The 23,671-nt window shown below is 41.3% G+C and overlaps 1 protein-coding gene across 2 annotated transcripts in view; it reads right to left on the reverse strand.

Moving 5' to 3' along the window:
• The window catches only part of LOC109426385 (insulin-like growth factor 2 mRNA-binding protein 1), a 274,999-nt gene extending 254,134 nt beyond the window's left edge, over nt 1-20,865 (reverse strand). Inside the window, exons 1-2 of one of the 2 annotated variants that reach the window (XM_029875595.2) lie at nt 20,636-20,865; nt 6,585-6,633 (exon numbers count right to left, since the gene is read on the reverse strand). In XM_029875595.2, coding sequence (XP_029731455.1) covers nt 6,585-6,633; nt 20,636-20,660 — 74 coding nt within the window. In that variant the 5' untranslated portion in view covers nt 20,661-20,865. The remainder of the gene's footprint in view (nt 1-6,584; nt 6,634-20,635) is intronic. The other variant, XM_029875599.2, reaches the window with a different exon arrangement.
• Nucleotides 20,866-23,671: the final 2,806 nt, after the last annotated feature.

Genomic DNA, 23,671 nt, shown 5'->3' on the forward strand with positions numbered 1-23,671 from the left:
CAGCGATCCTGGAGTATCCTGATATGTTCAGGTCAGTGTTGCAGAAATGCCTGGAGGAAGGCATCTTTCCGGATATATGGAAGGTCCAAAAACTAGTGCTGCTGCCAAAACCAGGGAAGCAGCCGGGAGATCCAGCATCGTACAGGCCGATCTGTCTGTTGGATACGCTCGGAAAACTTCTGGAGAGGATTATCCTTAACCGGCTGACCGAGTTTACCGAAAGTGTGAGAGGGCTGTCCACGATGCAGTTCGGCTTCCGCAAGGGAAAATCGACGGTTGACGCAATTCGGACCGTCGTTGAGATGGCGGAAAGGGCATCCTTACAAAAGCGGAGAGGAGATCGCTACTGCGCCGTGGTAACGATAGACGTTAAAAACGCGTTTAACAGCGCCAGTTGGGAAGCTATCGACGTAGCCCTGCATAATATGCAGGTCCCCGACTATCTGTGTAGGATTCTAAGGAACTACTTCCAGAATAGAGTCCTTGTGTACGAAACCAACGTAGGGCAGAGGTCGTTTAGAGTGACAGCAGGTGTTCCACAGGGGTCAATACTTGGCCCAACGCTCTGGAACGCAATGTACAACGGCGTGCTAACACTGAAGCTTCCGGCAGGTGTCATTATCGTGGGGTTCGCAGACGACGTTGTCTTAGCGGTATCTGGCGAATCAATCGATGAAGTCGAAGTGCTGGTAACGGAGGCAATCGACACAGTCGAAAGATGGATGAATGGAGTGAAGCTGCAGATAGCCCATCACAAGACAGAAGTGCTCGTAGTTAGTAACCGCAAAGCAGTGCAAAGGTTGGAGATCACGATCGGAGAGGAGATAATTTCATCGCAGCGCGCTTTGAAGCACCTGGGCGTGATGGTCGACGACCGCTTAAACTTTAACGCGCACGTTGACTACGCCTGCGAAAAGGCGGCGAAGGCGGTTAACACAGTAGCGAGGATTATGCCAAACGCGGGCGGTCCACGAAGCAGTAGGAGGCGCCTCTTGGCAAATGTTGCAACCTCAATACTTAGGTATGGAGTGCCAGCCTGGGCTCCGGCGCTAAAAACGAAGAGAAACCGTGGAAAGCTGGGCAGTGTGTTCCGGCTTATGGCTATGAGAGTCGCGAGTGCCTACAGAACAATCTCGTCGGAGGCTGTATGCGTTATCGCTGGGATGATGCCCATCTGTATCACCCTAGAGGAAGACGTCGAGTGCTATCGGCGGAGTAACGCAAGGAATGCGAGAGCAGCTGCTAGAATGGACTCGCTGGTGAAGTGGCAACAAGAGTGGGACAATGCTACGAACGGAAGGTGGACCCATCGACTGATCCCAAATGTGTCGGCGTGGGTAAACAGGAAGCATGGGGAGGTGAACTTCCATCTGACGCAGTTTCTGTCCGGGCATGGCTGTTTCCGGAAGTACCTGTTTCGATTCGGTCACGCGTCTTCCCCTCTGTGTCCGGAGTGTGTGAACGTGGAGGAAACACCGGCGCACGTCGTCTTCGAATGCCCTAGGTTCTCGGAGATGCGCAGGGATATGCGCGGCCTGACGGTCGACAACATTGCCGAGGAGATGTGTCGCCACGAAGACACGTGGAACGCTGTCGACAGAGCAGTAACGGGGATGCTGTGCGCGCTGCAAAGGAAATGGCGCGAAGACCAGAGAGCGCAGGACCGCGATCCGGGTAGGCATGATCCACCGCCGGGGACATGACTGAGTCGTCCGTAACGTGGCACCGGTTTTGGTCGTCAGAGCGCCGGTGAACCGGAAGTCTTCCACCAACCGGAATCGCCGGGCCGACTTTGGCACCATACTGGTCGGAATGAAAACATCGGTGTCGAGAGAACTTCCACCGTCGGGGTCCTTCTCTGTCGGAGTAGGCTAGGTCCGTCCACCGCCGGGGACTAGACCGAGTAATCCGCGAAAAGCACCGGAGCTTGGTCGTCGGGGCGCCTGTGAACCGGAAGCCAGTCTCCAACCGGAATCGCAGGACCGACCTTGGCACCAGCCTGGGAAGTATCGGTAACGGAAGAAGTTTCAGTGTCGGGGAACTCTTCGTCGGATAGGGTAGATCCACCGTCGGGGACTATCCGAGTCGTGCGCGAAAAGCTGGACGAAAAAGTGGAGTGCTAATTGGCACACGAGTGGCACCGAAAGAGCACTGTTCCGGAGCAAGTGAGCAGCATCTAGAATAACAAATTTGGTGTATGTTTGTACCAACTGTGTCGCTGAATGGCGATAGGTTAGGTACGAACACTAAAATGATTAGAATAACAAATTTAGAAGCGAAGAAATGTGCATGAGCACAGAAGAAGGAGAGCGCATGAGCGCATTGCCCCCCCTGAAGCAGTCGCGTCAGTGGTACCAGGGGGATCGAGGCAAGTAGCAGAGTTTTTCCAATCGGTTTTCTCTGCTGAGGGAGGTAGGGAGGAAAAAAAAAAAAAAAAAAAAAAAAAAAAAAAAAAAAAAAAAAAAAAACACACACACACACACACACACACACACACACACACACACACACACACACACACACACACACACACACACACACACACACACACACACACACACACACACACACACACACACACACACACACACACACACACACACACACACACACACACACACACACACACACACACACACACACACACACACACACACACACACACACACACACACACACACACACACACACACACACACACGGTAGACGTAGTGGAAGAGTGGATGCGTAGGAAGAAGCTATCGCTACCGCACCACAAGACCGAGCTGGTGATTATCAGTAACCGGAGGACAGTGCAGCATGCACGAATGATGGTTGGCGAATGCATTATCGACTCAAAGCGTGAAGTCAAACACTTGGGAGTTATGTTGGACGATCGACTGAACTTCAACAGTCATGTCGACTATGTCTGCAAGAAAGCCACGGCTGTGATCTCAGCACTATCCCGGATCATGCCCAACAACTCTGCGATTAGCAGCAGCAAGAGGAGGTTACTAGCGAGCGTATCATCGTCCACCGTAAGGTACGCAGCCCCAGTGTGGTCGACCGCATTGAAGACTGGAAGAAATCGCGTCCAACTTAATCGTACGTTCAGACTGATGGCGATGCGCGTGTCAAGTGCGTACAGAACCATTTCGTCAGACGCCGTGTGTGTGATAGCCGGGATGATCCCTATCTGCCTTCTACTGGAAGAAGATAGCGAATGCTACAGGGACCGAGGCACAGGAGGAGCTCGGAAGAGAGCGCGAGCCAGTACACTATCCAAGTGGCAGCAGCAGTGGGATAACGCTGTGAATGGCAGGTGGACCCATCGTCTAATTCCCAACTTGTCGATGTGGATCACCAGAGCACACGGAGAGGTCAATTTTCACATGACTCAGTTTTTGTCCGGTCATGGGTGCTTTAAGCAGTATCTGAACAGATTCGGCCATGCCCGGTCGCCGATATGTCCTGAGTGTCGGGACACGGAAGAAACACCGGAACATGTTATCTTCAGTTGCCCAAGGTTCACGCGCCTGCGAGGAGAAATGGCAGCAATTGTCGGCGTCGACGTAAATGTGGACAATATCGTCGAGCGTATGTGCAGCGAGGAAGAAAAATGGAACGCGGTGAACAGGACTGTAGTTCAGATCATGTCGGCACTACAGCGGAATTGGCGGGAGGAACAACGAACGGTTTCGGGAGATATTCCTTCGCCGGAGAACTCTCCGACGGAGTCGGCCGGGGGCTAGCCGAGTATCACATGTCGTCGTGTCGTACATGTTAGAAATCTGTATAGCGGAGTAGAGAATAGCATGAGGAGTGTTAGTAACCGAAATTAGTCGCTAAATGGCGGCTTAATTAGTACTAACCTAGGTACTAACACATTACTAACTGGAGTCAAATGGCTCGGCATGTGGCATGGTAAATGTGGCTAACACACAAGAAGGTCGCTAAACGGCGAATGTTTAATCGAAATAGAATAACAAATTGCACGGGAGCCAAAAGGCTCAGTACGAAGACTAGAATAATAAATTGGTGATGGTGCACAAGGCACATAACGCCTCCCCTCCGAAGAAATACTGCATGGTGGTACCGGAGGGGAATTTAAGGTGGAGGTGAACTAGGAGAGTGTTTTTAGTGGGTAGGCGCACATTCGAATCCCACACAGCGTCTTTAGAAGATTTTTGGACTCCTAGAATAAAAAAAAACACACACACACACACACACACACACACACACACACACACACACACACACACACACACACACACACACACACACACACACACACACACACACACACACACACACACACACACACACACACACACACACACACACACACACACACACATACACACATACACACATACATCACCTCAATTCGTCGAACTGGGTTATATGTGACTCGACCTTCTGGGTCTCCTATCAAAAAATCATTTTTGAAGTGAACATATAGCCTTTCCAGTACACTTAGTATACGAGAAAGGCAAAACGAGCCATTTTTGAAGTTAATATTGTGAAAAATAAAAACAAACCCTGGAGGAATTCTTCAGAGAACTACTGGAAAAAAAAACTGAATATTGGAATTGCACTATACCATAGTGGTGCGCAAACCTAACATCCTAGGAGGGTTAAAATGCCAAGCAATATATTCTGGAGTGAAATCTGCAGGAAAAGCTAAGATAATGTTTGCATACATTTCTGAAGTATCTGCGGAAAATTTTCTGAAAGAATCGCTGGAGACAGGTCTGAATAAATCCCAAATAAAAAAGGGAATAAATAAAAAAAATGAAAAAAAACCAAGTGGAAATTCTGGAGAAACCCTTGGAGGAACTTCCAGATAAATCACTTAAGAATTTTCCAGAGAAATTTTTATATGAATGCATAAGAAAATCTTTCAAAATATGAAATCATACCTGAAATAACCTCTTGATAAATACCAACAAGAAAAATTCAAATGAGTTTAGCACCGCCCAAATGTTAACGGATTTAGCTGAAAATTTGACCAGAGCATCGTGGCGTCATATAGAACGAAATGAGAATAGGGCCCATCGAACTTTTTGACATTTGGTATTTTGAGCCACGCTAATACACAAACTTCTATAGCAATCTTTGAGGGAATTTTATAAAGAATTCCTGAATCCCAGGAGAAATATCTGGAAGAATTTCTAGCGGTGTCGCTGGAGGCAATAGTGGAGAAAATGCTAAAGAAGTACATGAAAAGGAATACACCCCAAACGTATTCTCGGAGAAATATCGTTAAAAACTTGATTTAATAAAATAACTACGCATATCATCATCAATATCTATTGAAATCAGTAAAAGTCAGATATAATATTTTAAAACTTTTGTCAAAAACTTATTTGATCAACATGTTTATTGTTCAAACAATCTCCACACTCCCACTGTGCCAAACAAATTGTGCATCGCCTTCATCGTTTATTGGATTATAGCTCCCTTTCAGAAAAAAAGCAACCTCTCTTCTAAGTAAGACAGATATCTTCTTCTTGTCCCATGCTTTGTCCCATCGAGTGCACTGCTCATGCTCAGCTGGCTGACCCCTTCGCTTCGCTTGTTGTGCAGCTTGTTGGCTTGATGATAGTGGCAGGTGGACCCTGCTGATCACCGCTGATTCTCTTCTAACTCCGATCAAATACGAAGACGATCACAACGAGGACGACGACGACGACCTCAACTTCCTAACCGGAACCGAGGGGGGAGCAGCCAGCCTCAGTTAATCGAACCTCTTCTTGTACGTTAGTAGAGGTTGTGCAAAAGTCCAAACTAAACAACAGACGCGTGCCGGATCAAAAATTTGGAATTGCCGAAAATAAAGAACGCCGATAAATCCACCCAGTGGACCTTTTCAAGGCTTTGTGAGGTCTGTCTGAAATATTGCATGGTTTCAATTATACTCATTTAGGTCTTGAAAGGAAAAAAATTTCACAATAAAAGATTTAAAAAAAATAAAAGTATATCATTCTCAATTTTTTTTTTCACTAAACTGATGCTTTTTGTGTACAGATAGACATTTACTGAGATTATTGAGATGAGGCGATTCTTCGCGACAGGGACTTCCTATTGAAAATCGGTTTTCCAATTGAGGTTATAACCTTTCAGTACGAATATGAAATGCTTTCTTGTAAGAAAAAAAATAGACGAAGTTACAGCGGTGGCGCTTATCGAACTTCGCCCATCATTCTGAAGCGGCAAACAACAAAACACGCGATCGCCCGATCCTTGACCGTAATAAGTCGCGAACATTCTGAGTCGGAACGAAACCCTGCCTAATGCCCAATTAAAATGGCAAATTTTCTCCTTCGAGGTAGTGTCGAAAAACACCACAAAAACCTTACGAAAAGGAGTCACTAACGAGCTGATTAGTTCTCCTGGTTGTTAGATGTTCGAGACGTTGACGTCGAACACAACGGCGACAGTTTTAGCTTTCAGGTGTTATCAAACATGATGTTTAGGTTTCGGGGTTTGAGTTTAGTTGGTCTAACGCTTCTGGTTCGTTTTGTATGCCAAACCAAGTGGCGCATATCCGATTGGATCGGCTGTTTGATAAAATGAGTTCGATGCAGCAGGGGTGAACTTACCTTTTGATGTAGCCGGTGTAATAACTGGTACCATTGATGGTCTGTACATCTGCAAGAGATAGCGGGGAAGATTGTGTGAGGTAAGGATAATTAAGTTTTGAGTATTATTTCATATCGACATGAGATCTGCATGGTTATATATGATGGTCGTGCTGAAATGTCAAAATTAGTACCATTCACATACTTGTAAAAATGGGGATCGGCTGTAGCACTACAGATAGGGAAGAAAGCCATATCATAACACTTAGTCCAAGAATATATGACCATGAATTTCCAGGGTGTCCATTCAAATTCAAATTTCCGATTCCCGGATTTTTCCCGTATGGAGAAAAGTCCCGGATACGAACAAACTCAAATTATTGTTCTAGTAGGACACAACCTAGTGCATTTTTTATACACAGTTTTAACTTGCTCTATAACTTGAATATGAATTTTAATGATTTCCTGACTTTAAAAAATATTATTAAAAAAAAAAAAACATTACAAACACCGACACTGGCCGAAAACATTACATCATTACGAATCAGTGACATAATTTCAGAAATATTCTCATATTCCACCTCCTTGCTACAAAAATGATCCTGAAACAGACCTCCATCCCAAAATTTGTGTATGAAAGGAAAATTAACCTTTCTTACACAAAATCTAGGATGGAAGCCAGTCAAAAAGATCCCCCCTTCAACAAGGAAATGGAACATCAAAACATTACTGAAATTATGTCACTGCACTTGATTTTTTCGTAATTTTATCGGCGAATATTATGTATAACTCGAATATCGAAACATTCTTGGTGAACAAAGAGTCATTTACCAATTATTTGCTACATTTTGTGAAAATTTCCATGTAAATTTTTGTTGCTTCCATCGTCATTTTAAACAATTTACTTGCTGAATCCAAAGACTTTTGACACCCATTTTCTTCGAATTTTATAGAAAAACTTTTGAGTTCGTCTCCAATAATATCTCAACATTCTTCCTTCAGGAAATACTCCTTGGGTTCTGCCGAAAAACCTCCCAAAAGTGACGGCTTCTTTTAAATACCTGTGTTTGTCCAATATTACCGTAAAAATATCAGGTATTCTATTTCTATAGGATACTCTGCCAGAGATTCGAGTAATACTTCCAGAAAGTCACATTTTATCGGTGATTTTTCAAACATTTCTTCACAGATTCCGTTGAAAATTATGTTACTGTACTAAGGAGATTCCATAAGAGATTCTTTCAGGAGTAGCTTTCTTGTAGAAAAGTCGCTATAATTCCATGTGTTGTACTCACTCTTCAGATTTTCATTTGAATTTTGCCTAGACCTCCTTCAAAACTCTGTACAGAAGAGGAGAGGTACAATTTCGTTATAAATTCTGTCAGACATTTTTCAAGAATTTTTTCCTTGACTTCTGCCAAAGGGATCAAATAAGGAGTTTTGCCGGAATTTATATAAAGTTCTACTAATGATGTCACCAGAATTCCTGCAGGAACTGACACATTTTTTTCAAACGTGAACATCTATTTGACGAAATTAACGTCTGCGGGAAACAGAGTTCTCCAGGAATTCCGAGAGGGCCTTGATAGACTACTTCGGTATTTGCGCTAGATTTTCCTAACAAGACTCAATAGTCCTTCGGGAAATCTTCCAGAAATCTGGAAATGTTGCCAACATGAATTGATTGAAATCCAACAGAAACTACTAACATTACTGAGAGGCTGCCTGTCTAAAGCATAAAGTCAGTCGGTAACTCTGTTAATTTTACTATAATTCTATTGAAGACATGCTTGTCACTAAGAGATAAACATCATAAAGATTTTTCCCGGTGGCTTTTACAATTTCCCGTGTTTTTCTCGTATTTTTCCCGATGTTTTCGAATTCCCGGATTTTTCCCGGTTTTCCCGTATTTTCCGGATGGATGGACACCCTGAATTTCTTGCTGTCTTTAAGAGTGTATTTATACTAAGGAGATAGTTTTCATAACTGCATGATTTCTTCACGTTGGACTGCAGCGGAATAAATTAAAAAGCATGAGTCACAAAAGAGCAAGGAAACTACTGGAGGACACAACGAGACGTACCTCCACCGGTTCAGAAACTGGTCTTCACTGGAAAGTCGATGATCGGGAATTCCGGAGACGTCACTGAAGTCACTGGAGAAGAAATTAGTTGCTAATCAGTTACTGGCGCAGTGCACGAATGAGCAGATCCTTGAATTTGAGCGAAAGGGACATATGCGCAAACTAAACAAAATGGAATCAGCGGCTATCGATCCACGGAAGACCTGGTTTCTTTCTCTTGGTGTTGTCGTTTGCCCGAAGAAGCTCGGTAAAGTTCGGCTAATCTGGGACTCATCCACAGAGGTGGGTGGAATATCGTTCAACTCGTATTTGTTGAAAGGTCCTGACTTACTCATATGGCTCTACCAAGAGTGCTATGCAGGATTCGTTGGTTTCCAGTGGCATTATCTGGAGATATCAGAGAGATGTTTCTCCAAATTTAGTGATAAGAATGCCCAGATGCTCGTCTACTCCATAATCCCGGCTATCCTGTCCAATATCTACGCGTTCAACGTCACGATGATCGGCTCCACCTGCTCCCCGTCTTCAGCCCAGTGATCCAAGAATATAAACGCCGAACATTACTCCGTGCATTATCCTCATGTAGCGGTGGCTATTACGGAGCATCACTACGTGGATGCCTACCTGAACAGCTTCAGGACTATCGATGAAGCCATACAGGTACTGAACAACTTGAAGTTGGTTCACTATTAAGTTAAATTCCAATTTCGCAACTTTTTATCTAACCAGACCGAAGTATTGCGGTTAACTGGGGAGATTAAAACCAGAATCGTCGAAAGAATTTGCTCTCGTACGTGGTGAGACTACCAAATCAGTCCTTGGGATAAAAAGATACAAGCCGACGACGTTTTTACGTACACTTTTGCAATGCGTGGAGATTTGAGACAAGTTCGAGAAGAAAACTACATCCCAACATAGCGTAAAATCTTCAAGATGATCATGGGTCTTTTTGGCCATAGCATTCGTCACATTCTTCTTAGTTCACGGAAAAGTTTCTGCAACTGGACATATTGTTGTCGATGGCCGATGCAAGTGATTCTGCATATGCCTGCGTGGTTTACTATCGACTGTAAACTGAGCACGAAATCCAAATCCCACTGATCTGCGCAAAAACCATGGTGGCTCCGCTGAACGTGTTATCCATATCTCGTCTGGAATTGAAGGCAGCTATATTGGGTGTCCGTATGTGAGAGTCCATCGGTACCCTCCGGTCGGTACATAGGGGAACAGAGCCCAAAATGCCAAGATGGGGTAAAATGGGCAAACTCATAAAATCATTCCTGAATGGGACTTGATCATTGCTATAGGTGAATGACGTCAAGATATGTTTGCATTAACCCTCTAATACCCAACCCCGCCTTTAGACGGGGTATAGTTTAAGTATTTTTGTAATTTTTGTTTAGTGGACAATCAAAATTTTTATATTTTTGGCTGATATTTAGGACTGTTCTGTATATCTCAAAACGGTTTTTGGTGTCTTTTAAACCGTATTTACATTTTTAAAAAATCATTGAAAAATTGATGTTTTAGTCACCTTTAAGATGTCATTGATTATTTAGTATTGACTAGCTATAATCAACATATTTTAAATTTTTCCCAAGTCATTCTATCATAGTAAAATAGTTTAAGGGAGTCGAATACACTCTAAAATTATTTTCCTTAAAATTACAAGGAAAATAAAATTTTTATTTATTTATTTATTTCTTCCAACGTCTTCAACAATGAAGTTGTACAGACTGAATTACTTAATATCTAGTTAATACTTAAATCTAAAAAACACAACATTATAATCGGTATTTACAACATTCAAACAAATTCAATATTACATTCAATAGCCAATTAAATCAACATATAAGTACAACATCACATGACACAAATCATTCACGGTTTCCAAACGTTTCTCTGCCGATGACGAAACTCTCTAAATTTGATTCCATCAGGCCATGTTGACACGCGCAGGGCAGGATCTTTATATTCCCATTTCAGGACAACTTGAAAAGAAATGTAGTCCAAAAGCCTGCTACTAGTTTTACAATTATCAATTACAATCAATTACAATCGATACTAGTTTTACAATTCTTATACAGTCTCCAGTTGATGCGCCTAGACATCGACACACCAACCTTTCGATATCGCTTTCGGTGGTGGCATTGTCGATATTCGATAACAGCAACGAAAAAGAATGATCGTTTGATTCGGCATACAAACACTCATTTAACTCAGGCTGGTCATGGTCAGTAGCATTGGCATTGTCATCAGTTGGTTTACGTTTTATTGAAGCAGGAACAACAGGAGTGGAATGATGCACAGACATATTCGGCGAAAACGATTCGTTCGGGATAAAACGCTGTAGGGTGTCCACGATGAGAGATACTTGAGATTTCAACTCGGCTATCTCGGTGTGAAGAGTTGTATCATTTGGCGTTTCGGATTTATGATAAGACTGCTTCCATTCAATAAATGCGTGCGAGCAGTCGCCACACATCCACATGAAACCTCGTGATTGCGCCCGAAGATCCTCCTTTCTAACACAAGCACATGATACATGATAGGCTTTTGCACACGGTCCAGCACACACTAGTCCAAGTTCAGTGTATATGACAACTGAACACTTTTTGCACAGAACCAATTCTTCGCCAATTGTAGAACTTTTCTCAGTCATCTTGCAGACGGTAGATTGCAGATTGCGAAATTATTTATTGGGAATTAGTCGGAATAGGAGCTACCTCACAAACGGAACGCGATTCCAGCAATTGTTTCGCCACTATACTTGAGAAAATCACGGATATATTCGGCGGGAATGAATTCGGTGACACAACAGCTCAACACGTCAACAGCTCCAATTCAGTGAAAAAAAATAAAAATTAAAATATTTCAACAGTAATTGTAAAATCTCAAAACGTTTTCGTCTCAAAAAATCCGCCACCCACATAGGCTTCCTGGAAAAATATAAAAGTATGGGGATGTTTGAAAATAAAAATTAGAAAAATCAAAAACCGAAATTGACAAAATTGAGTATTAAAAAGAATCATCTTCCAAAACATGTTTAAATCGATTTTAGATGACGAAAAATGATATTTAGATCAAAATAAAAAATTTGGGTATTAGAGGGTTAAACATTCTTCTAAGAGCTAGGCCACCAAACTCACGGAAAATCTTTTGATTTCCCAATGAAAATTGGCAACTTCCGGTTTTTCGTGCTTGCAATTAAGGTTTTCGGGTGATTTTATTACCAGCTATGTGTTTCCAAGGAGATTGAGGCACCCATGGAGGCGCATGGTTGTTGATGTCTACGCTATCCATGTTAGGGGTCATTCAAATACGAGGACCATCGTTTATCGGGGAAGTGGGGTGACACTCCATGTATTGAGTATACGAAAAAACATGACAGAGGGGTGAAAGTGAGTCGAAAATGCCAGAAAACTGATGGAAGTATTTTTTGAATGTTTTCATGAAGTGGCATCTTACCCCATGGAAGATGGCCTTTGTGGACCACTTCCATTTTACGAACCAGTTTATTACTAAAAATTACTAAAAACCGATGAAAATTCAATAGTTTAGTGAATATTTTTGCTCAAGCATCGAGCAAATATTGTCTAGTTGCTGTACCACTTTGAGAGCCTAACAAATGAGGCTATATGTCATTGAAAACGATGAAAGTTTGAAAAATGGCATCTTACCCCACTTTCCCCTACTTATTCCGTCAACCACCGAGTGCTCTGGAGCGATTCAAGCACTGTGCTAGCGTGGATCCGGTCAGAACATCGTCGCTACAACAAGTTTGTTGCTGTCCACATAGAGGAAATCCTCATTGCAGCTGATGTCGGAGAATGGAGATGGGATCCATCTAAGCTATAAACTAGTTCTATTTCTTGATTGCAAGCTGACCTTGCAACCAAATAGAAAACTCCAGATTTTTAAACGGATAGCAAATAGCTTAGCGGGTCATCGATCCTTCATCGTCCGGAATCACTATGGCCTTTGCAAACTCAGATCATCACCACGTGTGAGAATTCGCGACCAAATCTCACACATTCTACGATTTCTTGGCTGCTTGATGTATCCAGGATCAGGTATTGGATTCGCTTGCAACGAACGGTGGCATTCGTTCTACGCATTATCGACAACTTACGCCGGAAGCGGAGTGATTCTGTATTGCGAATTGGTACTCTATATCAGTACGAGTTTCGACAAGGTGAGGTGGAACTCTAGAAAGCAACACTTGCCGAAGCTTATTCCAAAGAAATCTGTATCCTGTCAGAAACACAGGGACCTCCCAATGCACAGTGGGCAAAATCGACCCAAAAAACGGATCTTTTAACGCCGCTGGTTTCGGTACGTGAAGTTGACCATTTCTGACGTAAAAAAATACGAGAAATCGATTGGTGCTAAATTCATTCACCGCACGGCTCAGGAAGTGGTCCATTTTGCCCCATTTTGCCCTTTTTTCATACAATAATAGAATCAAAATGTACTTTCAAACAACAAGCACAACTGTAGATCGTTGAAAATAGCTGCAGATATAATTAGTGGTTCATAGCAATCATAAAAATACAATAAATATCCTTCCAAGTGCTTATTTTGCCCCATATGCCCCAACAACGGCCGGAAATTCACACTTTTACCTAATTATGAATAAATTTTTAATGTTACTGATTTGAAGTTGATTTTTTTGGCATTAACAAAATGCGATAAATCTATTATCACCAGAATCATCTTCGGGAGTTGTCCAATTTGCCCCACTTTGCCCTATTTTCATAGAAGGAGATTTAAAATGTATTTATAAGAAACAGATACTGCTAAGGAACGTTAACATAAGTTTTAGGTGCAATTGGCAGCTAACAGTAATTATGCGCGTATATGAAAGATCTTTTCCCTATTTTACCCTACATGCCCCAAAACCTGCTGGATAATACCATATTTTGTATGGTTTTGCAATGTCACTGATTGCAAAACATAAATGAGATCATTTTTGATATAGGTATATGAATGCGGTTTATCGATTAATACTAAAATCATTCTTGGAATGGTACAAACAGCTGTCCATTTTACCCCAATTCGCCTTGCTTTTTTATGTAATAAATTATAAGCTATTATATAAATTCATTAAATTAATAAATTAGTTTCCCTCATTTTCATTGGTGCTGAAACCAACGTAAACGAAAATACAGTCATATATACAACTTTTTCTATAATTTTAGCTTCTCATGGGGAATAAGGGTATAATAAGTATTTTATAAAATGTGTTAAATATAAACAAAACTGATTAAATAGGCCGTCTTAAAGTACCAATATGTATATATTAAAGATGCTACATTTAATCAATTCTCAGCATATTTGCCACATATTAAGATTAAGATTAATGCTTATTTTGCCCTCTGTTCCCCACCAAAAGCAAGAATTGGAAAAAAGTTATATATTATAACTGTCCTTTTGGTTACATTGGTTTCAGTACCAGAAGTCGATGAATTCGGACATAAGCAAACACGAGAAATCAATTTATTCATGAGACGACAAAAAATCAGGGTGAATTGGGGTAAAATGGACAGCTGTTTGTACCCTCCCGTGATTCTAAAGCTAATCGATAAACCGTATTTGTATGTATCAAAAATGGCTTCATGTTGCAACCATGATGTAGAGTGATGTTACAAAACAATACAAAAAATGTTATTATCCAGCAGTTTTTGGGGCATGTAGGGTAAAATAGGGAAAAGATCTTTCATATACGAGTATGATTACTGTTAGCTGCCAATTGCACCAAAAACTAATTTTAACGTTCCTTAGCAGTATCCGTTTTTTATAAATACGTTTTAAATCTCCTTTTTCTATGAAAATAGGGCAAAATGGGGCAAATTGGACAACTCCCGAAGAAGATTCTGGTGATAATAGATTCAGCGCTTTTTGTTTATGCCAAAAATATCAACTTCAAATCAGTAACATTAAAAACCCATTCATAATTAGGTAAAAGTGTGAATTTCCAGCAGTTGTGGGGGCATATGGGTCAAAATAAGCATTTGAAAGGATCTTTATTGTATTTTTATGATTGCTATGAATCTCTAATTATACGTGCAGCTATTTTCAACGATCTTCAGTCATGCTTGTTGTTTGAAAGTACATTTTGACTCTCTTCTTGTATGAAAAAAGGGCAAAATGGGGCAAAATGGACCACTTTCCGTGCCGTGCGGTGAATGAATTTAGCACCAATCGATTTCTCGTATTTTTTTACGTCAGAAATGGTCAACTTCACGTACCGAAACCAGCGGCGTTAAAAGATCCGTTTTTTGGGTCGATTTTTCCCACTGTGCAATGGACGTCACCGACTTGTCTCAAAGTCTAGGGCAATATACAAGAATTGGTCATTCATCGGCGAATATGGAATACTACGACAACGTGGCAGAATCGATGAAGGATGCAGCAACCTTTGCACCGACCGAAACGTATGCGGTATCCCGCATTTTTTCCCAGACAGCATCCAATAAGTTTCCTCATTACAGGCGGGTAGCATCACCGTTTCCGCCGAGCCAACCCTGGAGACTATTACGAATGAAATGCGACAACGCTTCGGAATCGCCAAACTACGCGCCTTAATTGAGAATGTTGCAATAACGTGTCGACTGAAGAAAGCTCAACCGAGTCCTCCTGCGATGGCTCCGCTTCCGGGCTGCTGTCATTTGTCCATCCATTTACCTCAGTTGGAGTAGATTACTTCCGGCCAGTACTGGTGAGAGTTAGCAGAAGCTCCTTGAAGGGGTGGGTACCTTATCTCTTACGATTCACGCAATGCACCTGTAGGTAGTCTATAGCATGTCTACCGAGTCCAGCGTCTGATGGCTGCGTGGCGCTTCATAGCATGGCGTGGCTGTCCGGCCGAATTCTTTTCGGATAACAGACCATGATCCAAGGTGCTAAGGAGCTGCAAAAAGAAGTGATTGCAAAACGGAGCAACGCTCTACAAAAGACATTTACGACTGTAGAGACTCGATAATACTTCATTTCACGAGTCGCTCCCCATATGGAAGGTGCATGGAAGCGCATCGTACGGTTCATTAAGGTGGCGCTAGGATCTGTAGCAGGCGTTCCCCTTTGACCCGATGGCGAAGTGTTCGAAACAGTTCTGCGTCACACCAAACTATTTTCTACTGGGGTCCTCGAACGGAGATAAGTTCCTACCAACCGAACCCTTTGACAATTCTATACAATCTTGAGGTATACACCTAAACCTTATTTTACGTCCACTATTGGCTTAGCGAAAAAAATTTTTACCGACAAAATAATGATTAAAATACACATTTTTATATTTTTGTACACTTCTCACAATCACGAAGATGTTTTAAAAAATATAAAAATTGTTGAGTTTGCTCATTGTTTTAGCGGTAGAATTTTTTGTCGCTTAGCCAAGCATGGACGTAAAAAAGGACGAGGTGTAGGCGGGTTTGAGACCCGCCTGGGTGCAAAAATTAAAAACATTGGTTGTAAATTATAAGAAACTTTTTTCAATTGTTGACGATGTCGATGTCGGTAAAGTAGATTTTTACAATTTTGGTCGAAAAAAGCTCTAAATGATAAGTGATTGATAACAAAACTAGTTATCAATCAGCTGTATTTTTTCATGTTGATAACTGAATGCAATGTTGAAAAAAATATTGTATAACACAATCAGTTAGCAACTTCAACTCAATGATAACTTAACATCTTACCATTTTTACTATTCGAGAAGTAAATTTGAGTTATCACTTTTGTTATGTTTCTCTTAATACAATAAAAATAATAACAAACTCAATTATCAAACGAATGATAACCACGTAACAGGACTTGTCATAATTTTGTTATCCGCCTTTGCTCGGGTAATCCATCAACGAAGGAATAATAGCCACTAATAAAGCGTCAACGGCATGATCTGGCAGAAAAGAAGTTCATAATTATAAATTCGTTATGATGACAATGCATGTTGCTCCCGAAGTCGAATTATTAGTTGGTTTCTAAACGTGCATTTTTTTTAAGATTACCTTGTGTAATAATCAATAGGTGAAGGTCAAAACTTTCGATAGTACAAAATAGAGTACGAAGTGATTGGTAGCATATTCAGCAAGTCAGTAAATTGAAATTTAGATGAAGATCGAATAATCGATAACCTTATACTCCGAAATAGGCTTATTTTCAAATGCTCCCAGGCATTATACATAGTAAACACTGAAGTAAGCCGTATATTGGTATATTTCGCTATGTTGTAGTGCACGGTTGAATTTCAGCTACATTGTTTACATGGAAAGTTTAAAAATATTCTATCGAGAGCAATTATATTTAGCTAAGTTTTTGGCTACTTTCCATACTAAAATTGAATAAATACTATTCTGGCCCAAAAACGTCCCATATAAAAAGTATGGAAAATTTTACGCCGATGATTTTTTTTCTAGTTTTCCGATTACGAATATATAGCCCAAATACTAATCATTATCGAAGTACATGGAAGCTCGATAATAATCTATATTTTGACACCGTGTAGTGCTTGTATACCCAGTGCCTATGAGACGAATAAGAAATCTGACAGTGCTGTTGAAAGGCTTGGCGTTCAAGACGTTTATATCAATCAAAGCTGATTCCAAGCAAAATAAAACTGAACCGACATACGACAATGAAATATCATCGGAAATTGTGTACGACGGATAGGGTGTTGGATGAATGTTATCGCCACTGAACCAATAAATAATATGTAGAGCTGCTGCCTCGAGTATTTGTTACAAATGCATCAGATATTAACCTGTGGATCTAAACTATCTAATAAAGACGAAAACAAAAAGTAATCGACGAGACCCATTTTTATTTCTCCTGTTGTGGAACCTTGTCGATCTTCCAAACTTCCCTAGTTGCATCTCCCGCAGAACTCTCCCTGCCATAACCATTCCACACATTTCTAATCCAGCCACTTTGTGCCCGATACCAGATCCATGCATCGGATCATTCGGAACATTAGGATCAGAACATCAATGCTATCTCAACTTGTTGCCTTCTTTTCCTTAAATACGCTGTTGAGCAAACCGATCTCATGGTGGATCATATGAGAAACATGAAATCCACTAAAAACATCAATCCCGAGGATATCAGTTCGAGTCTGTATCAGGCCGTAAAAATCAAAGAAAAATTGACTTCGATGGAAAGGCATCCGGAGCAAATAATAAAGAAGATAAATGAATTTCTTTGTTTTCTTATTTCTTAACTCATTTTCGAACTCAGTCAATTTTCAATCGATTTACTTGAAAATGTGTACATAGGGAGACACGGTTATTACTATCCGTATAAGAAAAATCAAGTCAATATGTTAAATAAGTTATCGCTGAAAAACGACTCGTGCAAAAAAGAAACGGTTGCAGTTCGTATAAGCTCTGTTAACATTACTTTTCATGTGACTATGTATAGAACCAACATGGTGCCGATTTTTACGGATTAGTGGTTACTTGGGCAATTTGGTCTGAAAACCCCCCTCACAAAAGTCACTTTCAAAATTAGAATAATTGAAGTATTCGCAGTCGCCGCTTCTTGGAGCTGAACTCCTGATCTCCTATCTATTGATCCCGAGGATGTTCTCGCTACCACACTGTTTACTTTGAACAAGCTATGCACAATGTGCACAGTTTGATAGTAATCTATAATAAAAGTGAGAAACACCATGCGTCTCCATGCATGCATACTGCATAGGATAAGGTGGGGTAGGATACCATTTAGGTATCAAACTTTCGTCGCTGTCAATGACAAATGGTCTCATTTATAAGGTATACAAAATATTAACAGCAACTCAACAAGAGTTACTTAAAATCCCATACGTGGCGCAACAAGGATCTTCAGAAATGTCTTTCCTTTTTTTTCGAAAAGATATGTCAAAACAGGAATGTGCACTCCCCGTAACCAAGGAAAGCAGCGGTGTTGACCATTTCTGTTATGGCAGCAAAATGACAAGACATTTCTGTCTAGTGGAGACGTGGGGTAACATAGAAGCCTCAACTATACCTCATAGCTAATAATTAAATCACCAGAAAATCTTAAAAATATCATAGTAATGAGATTCAGGAAGAACTGACAATTTTAGCGTACTAGTGCAATATGGACCTTTTTCCCCTACATGCTGTACACTGACTATAATGGCATAAAATGACCTAAACTACTTTTATAGTCACATTATGTTTGATGGGTTGATTATGTTCTTCCAAGATATTTCAGTATGTCTAGTCTGATTTTGTAATCTTTATGTGGCATATAATATGAGATACTTTTATCAGAATTTTGTACAAATTCTATGTATTACTTGCATTGCCATTTGGAAAAAATATGGTTTCTGTCAGCTATTCAAATGAGATTTAAATTTAGCAGGAAAATGGAAACCAATACTTAGGAGCATTTTGAATCAATTTCCTCTGGATTTGAAAGCGAAAAAAAACTTTTGTTTGATTTTCTTTTCTTATTAGTATATTACTAGTGAAAGTAGCTGTTGCAATCGAGTATTTTGTTTTTTTTTTCAAGATCATCTGAGAAGAATGCGGTTATATGGTGATTAAAAAAAAGTTAAAATTGCTTTGGAAAATTCAGGTTGTTTATCGGATATTACATCCGACAATACTGCATTCAGGGCAATGCAAGTGTAATAAATGTTCTGATATGAAGAGAGATAAATTCTATCGTAAGCAACGATTAGTTATTAACTAATTATACATAACATTTTAACATTTTCATTTGATATCCAAAACAACGCATTGAGCCGTTTCTCTTTGATGACGACTATGCATCACTGTATACAAATCGTAGTTAGTCGATCGCAATCGAAATCCATTAGTAAAATTCCAAACCTTCATACATGGTGATAATTAAATGAAATGCAAAACTGTAAATTGCTCAAATCTGTGCCGCTGCTGCTGACGGACGACGAATGGACGCTGTTTACAAAACGCACTTCCAAACATCCCAACTATGCTGAAGGTTTTGTTGTACCAAAACATTCAACACACACAACAAGCAACAATCTCGAGAAGGTCGTGAAAAGTGAAACTTCCCCAGCTCACCCGTTTGCTGGTCATAGTCATAAACGAGGCGAGAGACTTGTATGCAACTCGACGGACTCACGTCTCACCACGTGCACATCGACGGACGGTGATTGCATTACATATACGAACGGTCGTATGAGTGTGTCGCGTGGTCCACCGAAATCCATCTCCTTGTGTCGGTGGGACGGACCATGTGTGTACGTGCAGTTTCTCACGACTCACGACACTGGCTCACCACAGTTCATTCGTGAGATGGGAGAATACACCACATGATGCCCGTGTGTGTGGATCACTACAATCGCACGTCCCCTCTCAATGTATGGTATGGTCGCGTAGTGTGGTGACCTTACGTTATTTACAAAGAAACGCATACAGATGAGTGCGCGTGGCTGTGGGTGTTGGTGTTGGAATCTGGTCGGCCATATTAGCACGCGTGACTGTTCGTCGCTCGTGTGGGACAGAATGCTCCCGCGTGAGAGCGGAGGTGGCTTGTGCTCATCATCGATCACGCACTTCTGCGCTATCTGTATGTTTTGTCGGGTGCATTTGTTGTTACACCATCAAGGCGGAGAGTAGCGACGCGTCGTGTAGACGATTGGGCACATAGCACAGCAGCGGTGCGTACGAGTAATAACAATAATAATGACAGATGTAGCAGTCAGTGAATGGGGTCGGGTGGGGTAGGGGGTGGATGGACAGGAAGCCGGCTTTGATGATCGCCGAAGAGGCCGTGCTGATGACGGCGATGACGACGATATGGGAAACCTACTTTTGGCTCTTTAATATGTAACAAATTAGCCATGATAGCTCACTTGATTACTTTAATTTGTTGGAAAAGAAGGGCCGGTGATATGGTTATTTTGAAGATCACTTGGCGACCCGAGATGAGAACATTTTGGCCGTGAAAAAATCCTCTGGAACGTCAAATGAGAGGCCACAGAAAAGTCGAACACACGTACCTGTTGCAGCACTCGTGAAATTCATTCTCTACTAATTGAATAAGATCTTTTCCACCGGCACAAATTCACTGCAAGCGAAAACTTTGCGAAAAACACGTCCACGGGCAGCGGGAGGAAGTTAAACCGATAAAAACGAGGCAATTTTAACCCAAAAACTAATCAAACTATTGAACTCAGTATGGAAAACACGAGTACCCGGTTTGATTTCGCGAATAACTTAAAATGGCCCGATGGTGTAAATGTGAGTGTATTTGGCCGTCCCACAACCCCCGTCCCCCCTTTTGGCAACGTTTCCCTTCACATACCCAGCCAAGACCCCATAAAAACAGCAGCTAAGCTACTGCAGACGGACGATGGTATTGCTCATGAAAATATAATAAAAAATCACAAAAAAAAAGGTTCCTACTCCAACACATTGACACACATGGCGCTTTGGAAACTAGTCATCCACAATCTTCAACACAATCATTTTTCGCTTTTATTTCGGCAAAGGTTGTATCCCCCGAAGAGGATCAACCGCACCACGACGTTCGGCAGCCGAGCGGATATGCATGCGTTCCGATTAAAGTAGCATAGATTGAACTCGTAGATAACTTGGCCAAACGCATCACCTACTACTGTGTCAATGGCACGCTTGTCCTCTTCAGTAATCCGATTCGAATTGAGACCAAACTAGCCGACTGCAGGGAATTTTAAATCGCCGCACAATTCTGGAAGGTTTCCAATCGGTTCAACCAGTGCCAGTGGGCGGTATAGACCACCACTACGAGCTTCTCCATCGCCAGCAGCACTACAACGGCGACAAGAAACTTCGGAAATTTACGCACATTTCCTGAGTCACTCGCAAATCAACACCGTTAAACACCCGAATTCGCCCACCCAAATATATAACAACGGGCCGCGGCCGATCCGCGCACCAATCCATCCCCAAGCCCCAAAATCGCAATCCTGCAAATACCACACACGCTACTACTACGGGCGGTCGGTCGCTTAGTGGTCGTCGTACCGTCATCGTCATCATCACCATCATCATCATCGCTCACGGAGATCGCCCCATCCCCTTCGCACGCACGAACGCAGCCCCAAAACCGAAAGCACCACGAACACCTTCAAACCCCCAATCGTAATCATCCACGAGTGCCGACGACGACGGGCCGCAAACCAAACCCGAACCATCGCCGGCCGTCATCATCGCCCCCAATCATCGATCCACTACGACGGACGTCGACGCGACGTCGTCGTCGTCGTCAGCGGAGCCGGCGGTGCGCGGCGGCGGTAGCCATAAAATAATGTCCGCGTGCGAGTGTGCCTCGCTTCGCTCGCTAATCATCGTCATCGCATTCTCGGAATCAAACAAGATGGCGGCGATGGAGGCCCGTCGATCTTCCTTCGATCATCGCCGGTTGCATCGGTGGGTTCCGTTTCAGCCTAGCATGCGGGGAATCTGGAACAGCACACCGGCAGACCGGCCGGCCGGCTTCCTGAACTTGACAATGACCGTGGAATGTGCGATGCTGTTGCACGCTACGGTTGGATTAGAGAGGGGTTGCGAAGGAAACAACGCAGCAGCAGCTACTCAAGGCAAATGCGCAATCCATGCGGTTTGGATTGTTTAGTTTAGTAGAAAGACGACGATGGAATGCTTTTCAGAATCGTGATAATATGATAAAAAAAATATCATTGGGATCACAGAAGCTCAATAATTCAATAAATAGAAATATCAAATATAGACCAAATATACAAATAGTTTTTAAATCCCAACTATTTGTATATCACATATTAATGGAATATACGGAGGGTGAGATAATTTTTCAATGATAAGTACAAGTTTATGCCCTTGCCAAACAGATGAGTATAAAAATTATGTGGAAAAGTGGCCTAGAATGATTAAATATTAGTTTCAAAAAAAAGCTGAAATAACTGTCATCACAATTAAATCAAATCTCTTGCGTACTTTTACGATCGTACAATTAAGGAAACCTGATATTCAAGCATGAAATTCTAGGATAATGTCTTTCCTCAACGTCTCGTAATGAAAGTCATGAGTAAAACTATTTTGATTGAATAGCACTACTTGTCAAAGAATGTATACAAACCATCTTTAAAGTATAATGCTTCATACATTATGTATGCTTCTGTGTGCATTATGTATTCCACCTAAATCCAAAACATATTTTACTGGATCGGTCATTAATGCTTCAATGGTCATCGAAAATTTATGGCTGTATCATTTCTATTGTGATTGGCTCATATTTTTCGCTAAAAAAGAAATTTGTTGCACATATAGAATTTTTATTTTGCCAAAACATAAATTACATATGTATTGGCACATAGGTATCCCTCTTTCATGTGTAATGCGTGATTCAGTATGGAAAACGAGTATGTGACCACAAATGAGTTTGTAAATCAAATCCATGGATTTTTGCCAATAAAAATTTGTGGAATGTTTGCAGCGTATAACAAATATCAACCAAAACATGTAACTCAAAACGCTCGAAATCAAAAGAACATTGCGAAATATATCGCAAATTTTCGTAAAATAAATAAAAGCGTCATGTCCTAGGCTTTAGAACCCACACAACATTGCGGCTAAGTCTATCCAACTATAGTTTTAGAACAGCTTTAAAAGACAAAAGGCATATGATTACAGTAATTAAGCATAACATTCTCAGGATGTTCCAAAAATTCATTTTTTTTTAATTATTGTTGCTTATTTGTAAGAATATGATCAAAAGGAGGAAAATCACTATGGTTGGGTTAAACTGATGAACCCTTCGTTTACAAAAGGGCTGACAAAGTGACAAAAAAGGCGATTCTTCTTTAAATTTTAGTTGATTATCTCATTACATACATAAGTTATACAAAACTTATAATTTTTTGAAAGGAAAATGTGGATCTTTAAAGCTATTTGAAGTCAAACAAATTTGGAAGACGTCTAGGATTTAGCTGCCATTTTCAATTTTACCACTCGATTGTGTTTCCGCTAATTTCGCAACTATCGAATTCAAACCTCAACTCACCATTGAAATACTGAAA

This window comes from Aedes albopictus, chromosome 3, assembly GCF_035046485.1.
Source record: "Aedes albopictus strain Foshan chromosome 3, AalbF5, whole genome shotgun sequence".
NCBI classification, from domain to species: domain Eukaryota; kingdom Metazoa; phylum Arthropoda; class Insecta; order Diptera; family Culicidae; genus Aedes; species Aedes albopictus.